This window comes from Apteryx mantelli, chromosome 8 (assembly GCF_036417845.1).
Source record: "Apteryx mantelli isolate bAptMan1 chromosome 8, bAptMan1.hap1, whole genome shotgun sequence".
Taxonomy (NCBI): domain Eukaryota; kingdom Metazoa; phylum Chordata; class Aves; order Apterygiformes; family Apterygidae; genus Apteryx; species Apteryx mantelli.
The window spans coordinates 13,324,551-13,339,645 of NC_089985.1; the positions used below are offsets into that span (position 1 = coordinate 13,324,551).

The following is a 15,095-nucleotide window of genomic DNA, read 5'->3' on the forward strand; positions in this document are numbered from 1 at the left end:
ACCTTTTTTTTTTTCCAGGTGACTGTACCTTTACCAGGATCACAACTTTCTTTGCCCAACTTTGGATCCACAGCCCAGCCACTTATTGCCCTACCCCAGTCTTTACAACCACCACTACAGCACACACCACCACAAGCGCAGGCTCAAAATCTAAGTAGACCTGCACAAGTAACCCAGCCTTTCAGAGGATTAATCCCAGCAGGAACTCAACACAGCATGATTGCTGCAACTGGGAAGGTAACAATATGCATAAATCTATATTACAAAAATTCATATGAAGCATTGGCTCTGTTGTTTTAGAGCAGCAGTACAGCAAGCCGTGCTGACTCCTGCATCTAAAAACCTGCCTTGACCTTAAAAGGGAGGGAGAGGAAGGTAGAAGAGCCAGTGAAGCTCAGTCCCTGAGTGACTAGGTTTGTACACTTTGTGAAGGTTTAGCTGAGTTTAGTTTATGGGTACTTTGCTACTAGCCCCTTTGCACTGTAGGCCATATTTAGTTTGATAGTGACTTGGTAGACCAGAATTAGTAGGGTATTTCACATAGGAAGCCATGCAGAAAATAGTACAGGAGCCATTGTTAGAGCAGCAGACAAACAGCATTAGACTATCAGGGCAGGTTTCTGATTCTGGTTGTGCACATGTTTGTCACTGTTGATGTTTCTGGTCTCATGTCGGAGTAACTGTGAAGGAATCCTCTCCTTTATGATGTAGAGCTGCTGTGGTAATTGCTAATGAGGGGATGTGTGAAGCTGGCTTCCAATCACAAAGGTCTCTTATCTTAGATGGAATCACAGATTTACGGGAACTTGGTATTTTAGGATAGCGTTCAGCACGGCATACTTGCAGCATACCTTCAGAAAAGCAATGTCAATAATACTGGTCATGAGCGCAGTTAAGCTTTCTATCAAGCATGCCAAGGTCTTTCCCTGGAGCAGGGAGTAATTAGCTCTGGAGCTGCACCCGAAATCCTTACAGCTTGTGGCCTAAATTTTAGGGGGCTCTTGAGCATAAAATGACCCTACTCTCCCAATGGCTTACAGGTGTGATAAAAGTCTTTAAGAGAACTAATTTGATGTCTTGGACAGTAATGGCAGCCAGAATTCTAGATTAAAGCTTATTGGTAAGCTTAGTGCAACAATTTCATCCTGTCACCTACCAAACAAAGTATACAGCAATTTTTTGCCCCATGTAGTCTGCTAGTTTAGAAAGGTCTGGCTAAAGGGTTTTCACCCTTAACTTTTATGAGCCTGTCCTCCCATCAGCAGCATGTTTCTTGCTACCATTGTCATTGGCAAATGGCCTTTTTGATCAGTCACCTCAAAAAGAAATGAGGAAGATGCGAGTCCTAATGGTGGGTTTTTCCCTTGAGGGTGGTTTTGCTTCCCTGTGTTTAAGGATTCTATCGTGTTTCTGCTAAGGATAGTCAGCTTAAAACAGCAACTCACTTTTAACTGATCTGTTGTTGCTCTTATGCTTCATGGCTGTGTATGGAAAGATATTGTCCCTGTGACCTAATTTATACTGTGCTGTGCGTTTTTGTCAACTCTAAGTTGAACTGTTGACTGTACCTGTAAGAGAACATGAAAGATTCATTGCTCCATTTAGAGCCTGGAGATGAGTGACAGCTCCATTTTTGCTGTGCGCTTTTGTTTAATTAGAGCTGTCTAATTGGAAATGTTACCCTGGAACACTTTTTTTTGGGCCAAAAACTTGGAATGAGTCATGATCTTCCTGAATAATAAAAGGGGGATTAAAGTTAGAAATCCAGTACTATAACTGGAAGTAAGTGCCAGAGTGCAGGAAACTTGTATGCAAGTGTGCATGCTGCTGGGTTGTCCTAATTATAAGCAGCAGTTTTGCAATCTAGCTTTCACCTCTGCTTGCTTTAAGTGACCTTTATTCATTGAGAAAAATCAGAGGTAACCTAACAGTACAGGTTACCTAGTAAATGTAACTTTTCTTCACTCTGATAGAAATAACCTGCCAATTGCTGTGTTTTTCAGATATCAGAAATGGACCTGAAGGCCTTTGGAAGTGGCATTGATGTTAAACCTGGAACACCGCCAGTTACTGGTAGAAGTACTACTCCAACTTCCAGTCCCTTCCGGTAAGAGTCTTTTAAGCTCAAAATTCCTTGAAATCAGATCTTAAGTGTTGTAACTAATCAGGCATGATCAGCCAATTATTCTGAAAGGTATGAGGTGAGGGACAGCTAATGTAAATACCTTAAGCTTAACCTTAGCTCAAAAGCAGTGTTCCAGTAGATCATCGGTTCTGCTACACTTAACCAAAAGCATATAGCTCTGAAATAAAATGATAATCTTTGAATTAAATGGAATTGACCAATTCTTCTAAAAATGACCTGGATTGTACCAGGAGAACACAAAAGTGGCAGGAAGTGTGTGCTTAGGGGTGAAACTGTGTAGACTGTTCCTTTTTCATGAAGGTAGTCTTAACTGTCAGTACTCAAACTAAAAGCACCTAAAGCTTTACGCATCAGAGAGCAGTAGTTGTGGCAACAACTCCGGAGAACTAATATTCAGTGCATGATCTACAAGCTTCTCAAAAGTGAAATTAGTAAATTGCTTGCAGGTTTACTTGGTTAATTGGTGAGTTGTTAATTTTGGTAATTTTGCTGTTAAGCACAATATATTTCATGATGCACCCACTGGGGTACTTGTGGGTTAAATAGTGGGCTGAAGGAAATTAAAACTGGGAGTTACTAACTGTCAATGCATATTAGAGGGGCCTGAAAAGTTAGAGGATTCTTCGAGATTTTGTTGCTGGCTGACTGAATACTTGCATTGAAGAAATGTTAAACTAAATAGGTTTTATCAGAACAGACTTCAAGAGTAGCAGGAGGAAAGGACTTACTGTAAGTCATACAAAACTTACATGAAAAAGCAGACTTCAAAAATAAGATTTTGGGTTCTTTTGGCATCCAGGAGATGAGGATGACAGTGATTGGCTTTGCTTTGCCATTACTGCTGAGGAGGAAGATGGCTCTTGTAAATCTTGGGGGCCTTTTAGTTAGTGGAGCTTATCTAAATCTCTTTCTAGATTAGCCAGAGTGTACTTGAAAGAAGAAGCAAGTGTTCTCAGAAACAGAGGCATCAACCTTTGCAGACCTTCAAGTGGCAAATGTGGAAGTAGACCTAGAAAGCTCTGCAGTTTTCACTGTTTCTAAGGGTTGCAGTTACGGCTGAGACCCATTTTTGATCAGGGTGGGCCTACCTGCATCTATGCTAGGCATTTTCTAGAACTTCATTATAATGAGACTTTTTCTGCATGTACTGTTTTGCTTTGCTGTTGTTAACCTCCATGCACTGGTGGGGGCAACTTCAGTCCCCTTTATGAATTGGTTTACATCTTCATATGAATATGGTCTGTGTATTGGAAATCCATTTATTTTGGTTCCTGATGTTTTCTTTTTATTGCCTAATGCCACTGGTCCTGAAACCTAGGTCAGTGAATAAATTTAAGGCTGAAACCTTTGTTCCAGCTCTGATAGAGAGCTAGCTAGTCCTACTATGCTTTTAATATTAAATTGTTTGGAGTTTAAAAAAAAAAAAACCTTTTCTGACATCCCCGAATACTTTGCCTGCAATGGTTTGTAGAGATGTTGAGCCAAAACTTGCATAAATTACATACCTTTAATAGCTTAAGTTTAGCAAGTGGAAATGAGCTGCTTTCTTTTATTACTTGAATCCTTGCCTGCTTGAATCCTTGCATGGTCTCTGTCCTTGCAATTTAACATTGCAGCTTAGATTACTTAATTTCACTACATCTTAAATTAGTATAGCTGTTAAATTGCTTGTTTGTAGAATTAGCCTTTCTGGCCTTGGACAGGGAGGGAGAGTTATAAATGCCTACTGTGGCTTTTAGTTTTTTTCTGTAAGAAATGGCCTTACATTAAATAAGTTGTTTATAGCATATTTTTATTGCCTGTATGTTTGTAAAATTGCCGGGTTTCCTGTGGCACGTTCTGCAGGTCTGAAACAGGCAGAACATGCAGGGAAGCCTTTGGAAGTCTTGATGCAGGCAAAACTTCCAGAAGGAAGGGAAAGTCAAGTGTGTGCATCTCCAGCTTTGCTGAGCTTTTCAGGGATGTGCATTAAAATAGTAATAGTTTGCATAAACAAACAGAGTTTAGTTAAGTTGCTTGCCATTTCTGCAGTTTTATGCTAAGTAAGTGTATCACGTACACTCACTGCATAAGAACTAAGGCAAATCAAACTCTATTTCTCAAAGGAGAAAACTGTTTAGTTTCCTTTTTCTGTGAGGGCTGTTTCGTGCCCTCCCCACAAATCATCTTTGAGACTTCATTTATTTCAGTGATTCAGCACGTCTCAACTTATAATGGAGGGACATATTCTTAGCTAAATAAAATAGGGGGAGAGTTTTCTGTGATTCTGGAAAGCTGCTCCAATGTGTTCTGGAACACTTGAAAACAGGTCCATGGAAGCAGCTGCACGTTGCAGCTTCTGCCGCGTGTGCCTGTTGTGACGAGCTCAGACCTTGGCACGATGCTGCAAACCCTGTAAAGGAGTAGGACCTAACAGCAAATGGCAGGGATGGGAGGGGGAACACGCTTTTAAGATCAAGGTTCGTATTATGAATGCTTTTTGGAAAAATCTTTTCTGTGCAGACTTTACCCTCTAATCTTTCCGTATCATAAATATTTCTGATATTTTTTCTCTTTGTATTACTAAGTTCTGGGTTTGTTTGCCTTTGATGCCAACAGTAGATCCAGAAGATGGATGATGTTCTGATGTATCTGATGTTGGTTTCTCTCTAGAGAGGTTTTTTAGCTCAGTGTTGAATTTCTGGTTAAGTTGTAACTAATGGCAGAAGCATCCTTTGAATGAGAGCAGCGTGCTGATTCTAACTGATGTGGTTTTTTTCCTTTAGGGCCAGTTCTACAAGTCCTAACAATCAGTCCAATAAAATGAACAGCATTGTCTACCAGAAGCAGTTTCAGTCAGCAGCTGCCGCGGTGAGAATGACGCAGCCGTTTCCTGCACAGTTTGCACCCCAGGTAGGCAACTGGTGGCTTCCTACAAACAAATCTTTTTGTTTATAACCTGGTGACTTTGCAACTTATCTGTGGTTCTGCATATTTGATTATGGGGAGATAAAAAATGCAATCCTTAAAGAAAATGATGTGTGTGAAACCACTGATTTCAAGAGTAAGGCAAAAAAAAAAAAAAGAAAGAAAAAGAAAAAAGCTCTTATCCAGCTAACTAGTAGCACATATTTTGTGGTGTTTAATTTTGACAGTTCTGTGCACCAGAGTAATTTAACACTAGTTGTGAATGATGCAGAACAGACAGTTCTGCTGGTTTCCCCACACAGCTGTAATGCACCTCATTCCTGCATAAATAAGTCATTTAGTTGGGGAGGGGGAGAAGCTTAATATCTCAGAAGGGTCCCAGTGCATATTTTAAATGTTCAAACATAAAGCAGATGTGTAGTCATTTGCCTGAGATTCAGCTCTGAAGTCTTTGTAGAGTAGTTTAGCTTGGACGGATCTCTGAAGGTCATACAGCCCAGCCTGCTGCTCCAGCACTGATTGCGAAGGATTTGACTTGTTTCTAGCATTTCAGGGTGGTGCTTTCCTGTTATAAGTGACTGTAGTAAGGCTGTTAGGGAAATGTAGCCTCTATATAAAAATGTGGGATTTAAGGTTTAGAGTGACTGCACGCGCGTGCGCACACACACGCACACTTTTTTTTTTGATTGCAACTAGCAGAAGCTACCTAACCTACCTAACACTAGTGACTCCTCCACTACATTGCATGGGTCTCTTCCCTTGCCACTTCTTGTTTTTAAGTTGTCTGTACTACTTTTAGGCACAGCAGCACTACAGGGCTGGGTTTTTTTCCTGGAATTCAAGTATGGCCTCTCCCAAAACATAAAAGACTATTTTCTTGACAACAATTTGATAGCAGAGCAGGCCATTTTTCCCCACTTTAAGATAATGCCAACGTGCAATCTAGTTGGCAGTTTTCTTATTGCTAAATGTCTCTTTTTGTTGTTTTTCCCCCACTTAGATCCTCTCTCAGCCTAACCTGATCCCTTCATTGGTAAGAGCCCCATATACTAACACCTTCCCAGCGCCTGTTCAGAGGCTGCCAATAGTACTGCATAGTCAGATGCCGCCTCAGATGACCACAGGCCTTATGAGCCACCCTCGTTTACTGCATGTGGCCAGGGGTCCTTGTGGATCAGTATCTGGAGTCAGAGGCAATCAGGCCCAGGCTGCGATGAATGCTGAACAAGACATGAAGGTTAGTACTTGAACAGCTGTGCTGTTAACACCAGTTCAGTCTCAACAGCTTGTAGGGCAAGAATGTGTCTACAAATCATGTCTTAAAATGCCTCTGCACCCAAAACCTGTAGCTGGGCCTTTAACAGCTCAACACAGATCTTCTCTAAGCCCTATCTCTTAAGAACTTGGGACTAAAAAATTGGTAGGGAGCTTCCTTTAAGTGATCTTATGGTCCATGGTTGTGAAGCAGTCACTGCTGTTGAAGGCAGCCTTGACAGCTGGGTTTCAAGAGCCTGAATCTTTGGAGGAGAGATGGAGTGTATGAACCTGAGCGTTAGCTGTCGTTTCACACCTCCTTCCCCCAACTCTGAGCAGCAGTACAAACCCGCACATTCGAGCCAGCCTCCCTCCTTTGTTACTCTGACAATTCACTTCCCAGTAGTCTGAAATGCCTGTGGTGGTACTCCGCTAGCTTGCTATAACATGGTATATTCTACAGAAGAGTTGGCTGCATTTCAGTAGTTGATGTCAGTCGTGTAACTTGTTAAAGCACTTCGGGACCCTTCAGGATGAGGCAAGTTCTTACCAAGGCAGCGACTGCAGTATGGGGAGTCTGTGTGGGGACACATTGTACAGCTCATCTGCCTGTTTTCTGCAGAATAAGCTGCTTGTATGGATACAACTGTACTAAGGAGCTGCTTCATCTACTGTCTCTTGCCATAAAGCATGTGTTGTGATGTAAAAGTAAGAGTATGTTTTTCCTGGTGATAAACATGTATGGTTACAGAAGAATTGGTTACCCCCTTAAATTCTAGATATGTGGTCCGTTTAGTTTCCTACCACCAGTTTATGCTAGCTGTAGCCCTGAGCAGGTGGTGCATAGTGTCATCTTGAGTCTGTATTATCAACTGAATCTAGCCAGTCATAGTAAATAGAAACACGCAGTCCTGGTTTTCTGAATCTCCCTGCAAATGCTGTTCAGAAGAATGTAAGTTATTCTGTCATCCTTGTTCCTTGTAATCAAATCATCCAGCTTTTTAGCCTTAACCTCTGGGGCTGTCTGAAATCCACACAAAGGATTTCAGGTGTCCATGTGACTACAGTAAACTCAGACTGTTTTTGCAGTCCTGCACATCAGAGTTTACAGGGGTGTGGGGGTTGCTGTTGCTGGTTGAGTTACTTGGAGCTACTACACAGTATTGAAGCCAAGAGCTCTTGTGCCAAACTTCTGCTGTTTGTTCCCATTTTTTGTAAAATGGATAAAATATTTACGGAGAGGTACATGGAGGCCTAGTTTGTATGCATAACATCCTTTTTGATTTTAAAAAAGGCATTTGCCAGCATTGGGCCTGATAGTGCTCCTTCCGGAAGATTGGACTCTTAAAGCAGCACTTAATGTTTTGCCTGAATCTGGACAGGAAAGCCAGGTGCTTGGTCTGGAGTGCCTGGTCTGCACAGTGCTTTGACAAAGGAAAGGTCCAAAAGAAAAAAGTAATATCCACATGTTACCGCAAGGGTTGAATTTCACAGGCACAAGTCAAGGTTACTAGCAGGATGCAGAAGAGGGCTTTGAAGCAAGCCAGGCAGTAGTTTCTGCTTCCGTGAACAGTGTCCGCTTTGAATGCGGAGCAGATAAGGCTTCAGCTACATAGCACAGCCTTGAATCAGATTCAGCTGCATTGGCATTGCAGTCTGAAACCTGTGTCCAGAGCAACAGGGAGCAACTTGAGTGCTTAGACTAGGTTTTGCTCTTCTCATACAGCCCCCTGTGCTCCAGAAGTCCAGACCCCAGGGCAGCAGAAATGCTGACAACGGCCATGCTGTAGCACGGCCCTCACGCTGGCAGTGCCGGCGCAGCTGGGGTGGTGTCAGGGCTCAGGTAGCGCTCAGAGGTGTGCAGCCTGCTCACATCTCCCCCTTACTGTGGACTCACTTTGAACCTACTGTGGGCAGGGTTCATATTTTTAAAATCTGTAAGAATAGTTTGCGGACGTACACAGCATAAAAAGATGTTATATGCAGCTCGAAACTATCCTTGATCCTCTTCTGAAGCGAAGATTATAAAGAGCAAGGGAAGCCTAGGCATGGCGTTAAACTACTACTTTTGAGCCAAGTGCCCAGATGTGGTGACATGTGGGAAGCAACTGGAAACACTGCTTTTCTAGGAAGGTCTGGTCACTGCGGTCAGCCCTTTCCCTCTCATTTAGGAATTACTCTTGTGAAGTCGCTTTTATTCCTGTACCCTCTCTTCAGTAAATATATTTTCTCCCTTTCTTAAGGCAAAGCAGAGAGCAGAGGTACTTCAGTCCACCCAGAGATTCTTTTCTGAGCAGCAGCAGCAGAGCAAACCGCTAGGAGGCAAAGCGCAGAAAGTGGATGAGAACGGGAGCAAACCCTCCGAGGCAATTGCTGACTCCTCAGGAGTCTGCCAGGACAAAACAGAGGAAAAACCAGCCCCTGCACCTGCTGCAGCAACAAAACCTGTTAGAACTGGACCAATCAAACCTCAGGCAATCAAAACAGAAGAAACAAAATCTTAGAGGCTGTGTTTCCTTGGAGGTGGGGGAAGAGGGGAGGGCGGGTGAGATGACAGCAGCGTGAACCTGTAGCCCAAAGGATAAGAGAACAGTCTTCTCTCCCTGCAGGGCTCTAAACAGCGTCCAGGGGCGTAGAAGCTGTCAGCAGTTACGGATGTAAACTGTTGCATATCCAGCTGAGCTTCTAGGCTCTTTGGGCTTGTATCTTCTCTGACAGCATGAGAGCTGCTTTTGGTAGTGTGTGTGCACATGTGTGTACACATGTGTGTGCATGTATTGGCTTACACACCTGTATGCTACCCAAATTGAAAATTGAGAAATAGCACAGCGGGGAAGAAGGTGGTTGGGGAGGCATGTTCCTGGCTGACAAGATGAATTCTCTTTATTCAGGCTCTGTTCTTCAGCTGCTATTTATCTTTTTATAAACCCATGTGTATGAGAATATGCAGATCTGAAGACAGTGCTGGGTCAGGTAATGTGTGTTAAGTTTTTAGTGATTTAAGAAGCTGCTGTCTTGTAATAAACAGGGGAATTCATATAGTTGGCAAAATTGCCTCTACCACATGACATCTAACCTAATATAACACAGAGTAACCTTGATGTCGTTGAATTTCCCTCTGAAGGCAGTGCTTGCTGGCTGCTGCTTCTTGGATGATAATATACTGTATTTAGATCACAATATGAAAATGCTATTTGGCCACCTGTGTTTTTTTACATCCACTCCCCCCTCAGTTGTTCACCTCTAGAGTTGAAAGGTTAAACGCATCAATAGTCCAATTTGTTCTGTTCACCTCTGTCCAGCTATCTTTATATGAAGCGAGTGATCTTTAAACGGTTTCCAGCTTATGTCTGTATAGAGCAACGAGCACTTAGAACCGTGCCACTAGAATACAAGAAACCACATCAGATTAAAGAGAATTTTATCTAAAAGGTGCATTCTTTATATCAGAGCTGCGTCGCACCACCTCCTGGCCCACAGTGTGCTGGAAAGTAGAATCAAGTCAAATAATGCCTTTTTAATTGTATCCTCTAGTATTATAGCTGTAGGACAGTACTGTATGATACTTCTGTGAATGTAAGATATCCTGTACCTGCTTATGATATGTAGTAGTGACTGTGCTATACTGGAGCTGTTTTTAATAATGTTATTCTAGAGGTTTTTTTTCCAGACAATGATTGAAAAGCTAATAAAAAGCACCAGGTACCACATCAGTAGCAGAATTTGCTGTTTTTTTCTGGGACTTTTTTCTTTTTTCTTTTTTTTCTTTTTTTTTCTTACATTTTTGGAAGGAAGAGTGAATTGAAAGTCTAATGTGTATAATTTTGTTCAAATGACTGCAGAAGCTGGAACGGCTGTTGCTGCTATTGATGCCTAGTGAATCGCTATTGGTTATCTTTTTATATAAATATATATATAATTTGAATTTTTGGAAACTTTAGCTGTGATGTCAACTTTGGAAAAAAGTATCCCACTTGTAGTGTGAGTTGGCATTGTACAGAAATTAACAGCCATATTGGTCTAGAAATGTTAAACTTAATTTTTTTCCATTTGTACAGGGGTAACGCACTGTATTAAATATGTAAGGTCTTATTTACATGGGTTTGATTACAGAAACTAATAAAGTATTCTCTAAATAAAGTAGCCTGGTAATCTCATGATTAGCTAAATGCTACAGGATGCAAGCAGATCACCTGAATATCATGTGCCAAGTGAAAAGTACAACTTGGGAAAACAGACTTGTAAAGAAAAAGAGTTTGTGAAGCGGCTTATTTTTGTTTTTCCTTGCACTTACTGCTCTTGATCTCATTCTCCAGTGAAGGTCCCATGGGACATGGCTTCCATCTAGCTCTGGAAGGAGCCGGCCAGTTGCACTGCGAGACATTATCGTTTTTCTGGCATGTTGGCAACCTGCTTGGTGTTAGAGTTGTGTTTTGTTTCCTGGAGAAGATCAGCTCATCGGAGGAGACGTGGATGAACCAAGCTGGTTACCCTGATTTTAGCCTGCGAGTGAGTACAAACGCTGGCTGTTCAGGCCCCCACCCAGCGAGGGGCTGTTAAAAGCAAGAGGTGGTCGTTTCCTGCCGGGGGAAGCAGGAGTGAGCCATGACACCGATGCTCCCGGGGAAGCATGCCTTCCTCCTCCTGCTGCCCTTTGCGCTCAAGACCCTTCGGTTGCTCCGTTCCTGATTCACTGACGCAGGGCCAAAATTAAACAAACTGGCCAAGTAACAAACACTTGCAACAATAAAAGATTCAAATCACACAATTACTGTTTTTTTTTCTGGAACACCCTTAGTCACTGGGTGTAATAAAGGGTTGAACATCCCAGTGGTCTCAGTTGCCCAGGTGAAGTCATCCTTGTTTCCACATGGCACTCTGGTGGGGCTTAGGTGAGATGACCAGGGAAGGCATGATCAGTTAAAGGTTTGTGCTCTTCAGCTGGCCACCAGAGGGTACTCTTGATTCACAACAAGGACCAGAAACCTTTTTCTCTTTCTGGTCTTTAAATGCTGAGAAATAAATCCTGCCCTGAGAAAAGTTGCTGGGTGGCATATTTCCAAAGAATGCAAATAAATGAAAGTAAGAAACTTATGCTGGGATATCTCCACAACAGCTGGTGGTAGCAGTGCAGATTTACCTTTATTCAGATGCATTGCAGACAGCTGTATGGCAGTGGCAAAGCAAACATTTGCCAGTGCTTTGCCTGGACTGAAAGCAGTGATTTGGGGACACTGGAGGAGTTAGAGTTGTCTTGCTGATGCTTTTAGTGGTTCTTTTCGTGGGTTTCTAGCAGGATTGTAACAATATGAATTTGACAAAGATGCTGAAAATGGAGCAGAAGTTAACTCTGAGTAGGTAACATCACAGCTGAAGTGAAGCCTTTTCTACAGGAGCACTACAAGTACAGTTAACACTTGGAAAGGAGGAAGAAGTTGTGAGAACTGAGTAAACTTCTAGACATTGGTTTGATCTATAATGTGCTAGAAAAGATGCTTTTAATGGTAAATGAGTTGTGTATTAAAAATAGGGTGCTATTATGGTGTACTCAATCAGAATGTTTTCATGACTTGAGCTCTTTCTGGTTATGTGGCTTTATGCTGATGCTTCCTTATTTGAGGCTATCTTCTGCCTGGTTTGTTTTGGAAAGACCCCTAAAAATCCGAAATCATTCACTGGACTCTTCTGTAATTAAAAAGAATGTTGCTGAAATGATTTCTTTTAAGTTCTGTAATAAAGCCACTAGAAAAGTCAGATGGGTTTCCCAAATATCAGCAGTGGGAATGTGCTGAGCTTTTGGCTACTGCTTGTGTTGAGCAAAACAAGGATATTTCTGCAAAAACTTGATCAAAAGCAAATGTTTGGGGATGTAGTGCATCTGAATAAAGCCATTTTGATGTATGCCTCTCAAATAGCCTTGAACCACCCCAGTGGCTTTTAAGGCCAGGTTAAGCATTCAGTCAAAGCTGACCCCAGTTTGTTCAATATTTTTGTAACATTTAACCAGATAACTTGCTCTTGGCCATTTACAGCAAGGCTGCATCTTGCTTTTTTTCTTTGGGTGGGATTTGCCATGTAAGCTGTTTTCTGGGACTGTCTAGTCATCACAAATAATTGTGTTGAGAATGTCCCATAAATTAGCGAACTACTTTTGGGAATTCTCTAATTTTGTTGTAAAGTTCAGTCTGTGAAAAGACCACAGGCGAGAGCAGAAGTGGAATTAATGTGACGGGCCAGATCCAGCAACCCTGCTCAGCGCCATGCTTTCTGCCCACTGGGGTGTGGGAGGGGAGGGATTCTCTTTTGGGCTTCTTTTGAAAAGCCTGTTAAGTAAATCTGTGTATTTAGAAGGGTTCGGCTCAAGCCCAGCTTTCTGGAAATCGTATGTACATTGGCTGGTCTTCACTTATTTTCTTAGTCAATTAAATGATGGACTTCCCAGGCTGAGAAGACCCAGGACCTGGCAGAGAAGGGGATGACGTAAATTACTGGTGCTGGGTCTGTATGGGCTTAGTGTCTCAACTTAAAGTGCCCTTAGTGCTGGTGTTCCTGCGATGATTTCTGAAGAAGCCATCCCTGTCTTACCGCTGTCCCACGTCGCGCCGCTGCGGCTGGGGAGGAGATGGGAGCATAAGGGATGGGGCCAGACCTCCACCTCCTGGGGGCTGGGGGGCAAAGGAGGTCTTCTCCAGCTGGAGGTGGGCACCTGCCCTTGACCCCCATCTGTTTGGGGTGAGGAACTTTGTTTTCCAGTTCTCTGTGGCAGGCATGACCCCTGTTATCTGCCCCCTCCCAGGTCTCTCCCAGGGCTGGGGCCAGCGTGGCTCAGAGGTGCTTTGCAGCAAGCCCTGCTCAGCCCAGCTTTGCCCGCGCATCTCGGATTGGGGACCAGGGTTGATCGTTCATCTGATCTAGGGCAAGGCAGCAGTCCCAGCCATGGGTTTTTGGAACAGGACAGAGGGACCCTTTACCAGCAAGTCTGCCCCGGGGCCGAGGCTGCTCCAAGGGCTTGGGGAAGGGTAACACCGATGTTTCTGAAGGCCAGGAGAGCCTGTGACAGGCTGCAGCTTTATTCCCAGGTCACGTTTCCCCGCGTGGGGCTGAGCCCAGGCGCAGCTCAGCGCAGGCCGGCGTTGGCCCGGGTGTACAGAGCCCAGCAGGCCGGGACGGGGGGCACAGGGCTGCGGTCGATGGGGGGGCTGCTCCCGGGCAGGGCCTCGTACACCAGCAGCAGCACGGGGAAGGGATCGCTGCCGAAGCCAGCGGCCAGGGCGCAGCCTCCGCTCCGCTGCAGCGTGTAGACGGCGCAGCCCCGGGGCCCCGAGGAGCTGGGACCGGCCCCCGGCTCCCCCCGGGAGAAGGCAGCGCGGCTGGCCGAGAGCGGGGGGATGTGTCCCCGGTCCACCTCGCCCAGGCCCCGCGGCAGGGGCAGCGCTTGTCCCCCCCGCAGCGCGAGCGTGGGCGCTGGGGGCCGGCGGGTCACGGGGAGCCGCAGGGCTGCCGCACGGCGCGACGGGGAGCCGCCAGCACTGGTGTTGCCTCATGATGCACATCGCCGGCCTGCGAGGGAGCAAGGAGTCGCGGCGTGAGGGGATGCTGCCGACCTCCTGTGGCCATCGTGATCCCCCCCCCCCCCCCGGTATCAGGACGTGTCCCACCGCGTATCCCTCCCCACCCCGGGGCTTTGCAGGGCCCTTCCCCAGCCCGCGAGCACCCCAGAGCCTCACCGTGGTGGCCCTGGCCGGGGGGAGCCCATGCGACGCCGGGGCCTCCACCGCCCCCTTTGTGTCCGGCCCTTCTAGAACACCGTCACCCCAGCGAGGGGCGCGAGCCAGCCGGGCTCGGACCCGCCGCCTCTCCCAGACGAGCCGGAGCGGCGGCGGGCGAGTCGCGCGGAGGGGAAGGGGCCGGCGCCACGCGTGGGGGACGCGCCCGGGCCCCGTGGGGACGCCCTGTTCTCAGAGCGCTCCTGGCTGCTCCCGCCCCCGGGGTTCGGCTGGGGCTCGCGGAGGCACGGCTGCCTCCCAGGCCAGGACAAGGGCTGGCAGCCGCGCTGCCGCGCTGGGGGAAGCGTCACGGCAACTCCTTCTTCTCCGGACTTGGCTTCGGCAAAGCCTGAGGTTAGCGCCCACCCCGGGGGTGCAGGGAAAGTCTCCATCCTCATGCTTGTGGGAGCAGAAAACTCCCTGAAACTGGTAAAACACCGGGAAAGCACCAGCGCTGCTCCAGCAGCGAGAGGAGCGTGAAAACACCACCTGCCAGCTGGCGCCTGGAAACCCGTAGCCTGGAGCACGCCAGTCTTTTCAATGAGGCAAATCTCTGGGGCTTAGTGCAACGCTGTGATTTTTGCTCTGGTTTAACGTTTTGGGCATGTCGAGGCCCCTCTTCGCGCTCAGTAACACGCTCCCGGGGCCGGCCTTTTCGGGGGGCCGCGCTGCAGAGGCTGCAGGAGAGGAGGGGCCGGCGACGGGTCGGCCCTGGCCCGGCCCCCGCTTCGTCCCGCCGGCAGCACGACCCCCTCGCCTGGCTCTGTAGGGTGAGCTCCCCCCCGCCGCGGGGCTCCGTTCCCAGCCGCCGAGCCCTGTTTCTCGGGCCCGGGCTCCAGCCTGCCAAACCCTCCAGAAACGCAGCCCCGCTTCCCGCGGGACGGCAGCCGCGCTGCGCGAGGCTGGAAAGACGAGGCGCACGCTGCGGCGGCGTTGCCCGGGAGATGTTTATTGCGACCGCGCCGAGCGCCGTTCCCGCCTCGCCGGGCAGGCTGCGCCTCGGCTTTGGGGCTCGCGGCGCC

The 15,095-nt window shown here is 46.3% G+C and overlaps 1 protein-coding gene across 14 annotated transcripts in view; it reads left to right on the top strand.

Moving 5' to 3' along the window:
- The window catches only part of PRRC2C (proline rich coiled-coil 2C), a 79,086-nt gene extending 68,021 nt beyond the window's left edge, over positions 1–11,065 (top strand). For 10 of the 14 annotated variants that reach the window (XM_067300672.1, XM_067300676.1, XM_067300675.1 and 7 more), the window contains 5 exons: positions 19–237; positions 2,004–2,107; positions 4,912–5,038; positions 6,054–6,290; positions 8,551–10,447. In XM_067300672.1, the coding sequence (XP_067156773.1) occupies positions 19–237; positions 2,004–2,107; positions 4,912–5,038; positions 6,054–6,290; positions 8,551–8,811 (948 nt within the window). In that variant the 3' untranslated portion in view covers positions 8,812–10,447. Of the gene's footprint in view, positions 1–18; positions 238–2,003; positions 2,108–4,911; positions 5,039–6,053; positions 6,291–8,550; positions 10,448–10,623 lie in introns of those variants that run through there. The other 4 variants (XM_067300682.1, XM_067300685.1, XM_067300688.1 and 1 more) reach the window with 2 other exon arrangements.
- The last annotated feature ends 4,030 nt before the right edge of the window (positions 11,066–15,095 follow it).